The following is a 2,719-nucleotide window of genomic DNA, read 5'->3' as shown; positions in this document are numbered from 1 at the left end:
CGCGCTGCGCTGCAGCGAGTGTGGGCGCTGCTTCACGCGCCCTGCGCACCTGATCCGCCACCGCATGCTGCACACGGGCGAGCGGCCCTTCCCCTGCACCGAGTGCGAGAAGCGCTTCACGGAGCGCTCCAAGCTCATCGACCACTACCGGACGCACACGGGCGTGCGCCCCTTCGCCTGCACCGTCTGCGGCAAGAGCTTCATCCGCAAGGACCACCTGCGCAAGCACCAGCGCAACCACGCAGCTGGCGCCAAGGGGCCGGGCCCGAGGGGACCCCCGCTGCCCCCGCTGCCGCCCGCGCCCCCAGACCCCTTCAAGAGCCCGGGCGCCAAAGGGCCCGGCCCCACCACAGACCTGGTGACAGACTGGACGTGTGGCCTCAGCGTCCTGGGGCCTGCAGACGGCAGTAACCTGTGACCGACACCCCCAACCTGCACCATGCGCTGGAGCCCGCCCGGATCTCTGCGGGGATGGGACGTGGCCAAGAGCTCCCAGCGCTGACCACTTCTGGAACCGGACCGTCCCCCAGTCCAGCAGCCGCTAACAGACCTGGCCTCGTCCTCAGGTGGTCGAACTGAGCACCGTAGAGTTTAAGTAATTTAATGATGAAACTTTTTTTTTTTAATTCTCTAGGGAAACGCTGGAAAATAGTAGTAGCACCCGTTTAAATTTTGCTGCAAACTTTGGGTTTTCTGAGCATGTGTTTGTGTCCCCTGGCTCCTCACCAGGCCTCCACCGTGAGCCAGGTGTTGGGACCCGCCAGCAGGTGACTCCTCATTAAGCCAGACAGTGAAGGCAAGGGGTGCCGGGAGCAGGGCCTCCTCTCAGCAGGGAGAGACCCGCAGCACAGAGCAAAAGCAGCCTCCCTCTGAGGGAAGCAGCGGGTCTGTGTGTGTACCTCATAAGGGCTGGCTCCCAGGAAGGCATCTGGTCCTCCCATCAGAGCCCTGCCAGGAGGAGAAGGCTCTGAAGGCAGGGGCCCGGTCAGAGGGTGGAAGCGGGCTGGCGCCCCATAGCCTGTCCCTGGAGGGGCTGCCTCCCACAGCCGTCCTGGGCCAGGCGAGCCTTGGTGCCATCAACAGAGGCTTTCACACCACGGCTCCTGCAGTCACTGCAGCAGGCGGGCCCCAGTGGTTTCTCTCGAGAGGTGAGGAAATAAATTACTCAAAGAGGACGCACTTCACTTCTCCCTGGGTGCCGGGTGGGTAGTGTGCCGAGAGACGGAAGAGCCCTGGGTTAGACACAGAAAGCCAGCTTGGGGAGAAGGGATTTGAGTTGGCCTCCTCGAGGTCTGTCTGCGCTGCCATGAGCCAGGTCATCCGCCTGCAGGGACCGTGTGTGCTGGAAGCTCCTGCTCCCACCAGGGCCCTAGGGACACTGGGAGGGTCAGTGGCATTTGCATCCCCTATACCTGGCGTCTTTGAAGTGAAGGTAGAAAGGGACCCAGGTCTCTAGATTCGGCCAGTGACTCTGTTCTTGCCTGGGGAGCCGCGCTGGTTCTCTTGTCCCAAACGGGTACCTCTTTTCCCCGCAGGAAGGAGGGAATGGGGGGTTCTTTCAGCAGCCCCATGCTGGCTTTTATTAGGCGATAGACTAGGTGAAGAAATTGGTTTCTTTGTACTGTATATTTTGTATGTTTACACTTCTAATATGGATATAACTGATATTTTGAGAAACAAATGAGCAGAAGGCACCCTGTTAAAAATAAAATCTAACCAGCACCAAGGCCGTTTGGCGAGTCCCGTTCTGAGAGCCATCAGTTTGCAACCGATGCTTCTGAGCACTTGCCCGGGAGCCGGCTGTCAGGCCCGCCAGCCAGCCGTCCTCCACGCTTGCTCAGTATGACTTGGTGGGAAAGAAAAGGCAGGCACACGTCAGGCCAGTTAATTGAGAACATAAGCATGGCTTTTTGCAGTCCATTCACTTTGATGGGTTGGTCCTAATGAGAGAAAAGTTGCAAAACATGCAAACATTGGATGTATGGTTTCTCCGTGCGTCTTTTCCTGGCTGGGGCTGGGATTGAAGGACTGTTAATGCCGGTGGGTGTTCCTGTCCCTGGAGCAAGTGAGCTGGGCCTGGGGGTGTCCCAGGTCTGAGCTCTGGCCCCATGACTTGCTAGCTGTGTGATGCTGTACATACCTAATGAGGGTCGTACACAAGAGGCTTCAGAGAGACCATGGCAAAACCCCACTATTGTTTGAAATTCTATTTTTCTGCAAACATTTTGACGCTCCCTCACGTCCTAAAGATCCTTCTGGTTCTAGGGAAATCCCCGTGTACAGCCAGCCCTGTGTCAGCAGGGCATATGTGGCAGGCTGTGGAGAGGGCCATCATGGAGCCAGCTGCGCCTCGGGGAGGTTTAAAGCAAGGGGTGGGGAGACGCTTTGGGGCAAAGGCAGGTGAGTTGCCTACTGTGTGCTTGGCAAGATGTGACCTTCAGGACCTGCATGGACTTGCGGCCAGGACTGTGGTGGTCCCTGAAACTGGTTGCCCCAAGAGGCATCTGGTTTGGCATCTCTCCGGCCCCCTTCTTCACCACTCTTAGAATTCTCTTAAAACATAAAGCCAACTGTCCTCTGAGTCACAAACAACTCATTTCCCCTGGAACAAGTCATCCAAACTGTTCAGTGGCCTCCTCTACTACTGCACTTGTGGCCACCCCCAATGAGGACTCTTCCAACAGCACCTGGAACGCAATACCGAATTGAACCCCACTGG

The 2,719-nt window shown here is 57.6% G+C and overlaps 1 protein-coding gene across 1 annotated transcript in view; it reads left to right on the top strand.

Annotated features, from left to right (window-relative positions):
* The window catches only part of ZNF746 (zinc finger protein 746), a 10,170-nt gene extending 8,444 nt beyond the window's left edge, over positions 1 to 1,726 (top strand). The window contains exon 5 of the mRNA XM_045288902.1: positions 1 to 1,726. This exon is cut by the window's left edge and continues 703 nt beyond it. Coding sequence (XP_045144837.1) covers positions 1 to 418 — 418 coding nt within the window. The 3' untranslated portion in view covers positions 419 to 1,726.
* The last annotated feature ends 993 nt before the right edge of the window (positions 1,727 to 2,719 follow it).

Source organism: Echinops telfairi, unplaced genomic scaffold, assembly GCF_000313985.2.
Source record: "Echinops telfairi isolate 266 unplaced genomic scaffold, ASM31398v2 ScPeMD7_23;HRSCAF=83, whole genome shotgun sequence".
Taxonomy (NCBI): Eukaryota; Metazoa; Chordata; class Mammalia; order Afrosoricida; family Tenrecidae; genus Echinops; species Echinops telfairi.
Note: the sequence above shows the minus strand (reverse complement) of the source record. Positions and strands in the feature narration are given on the sequence as shown.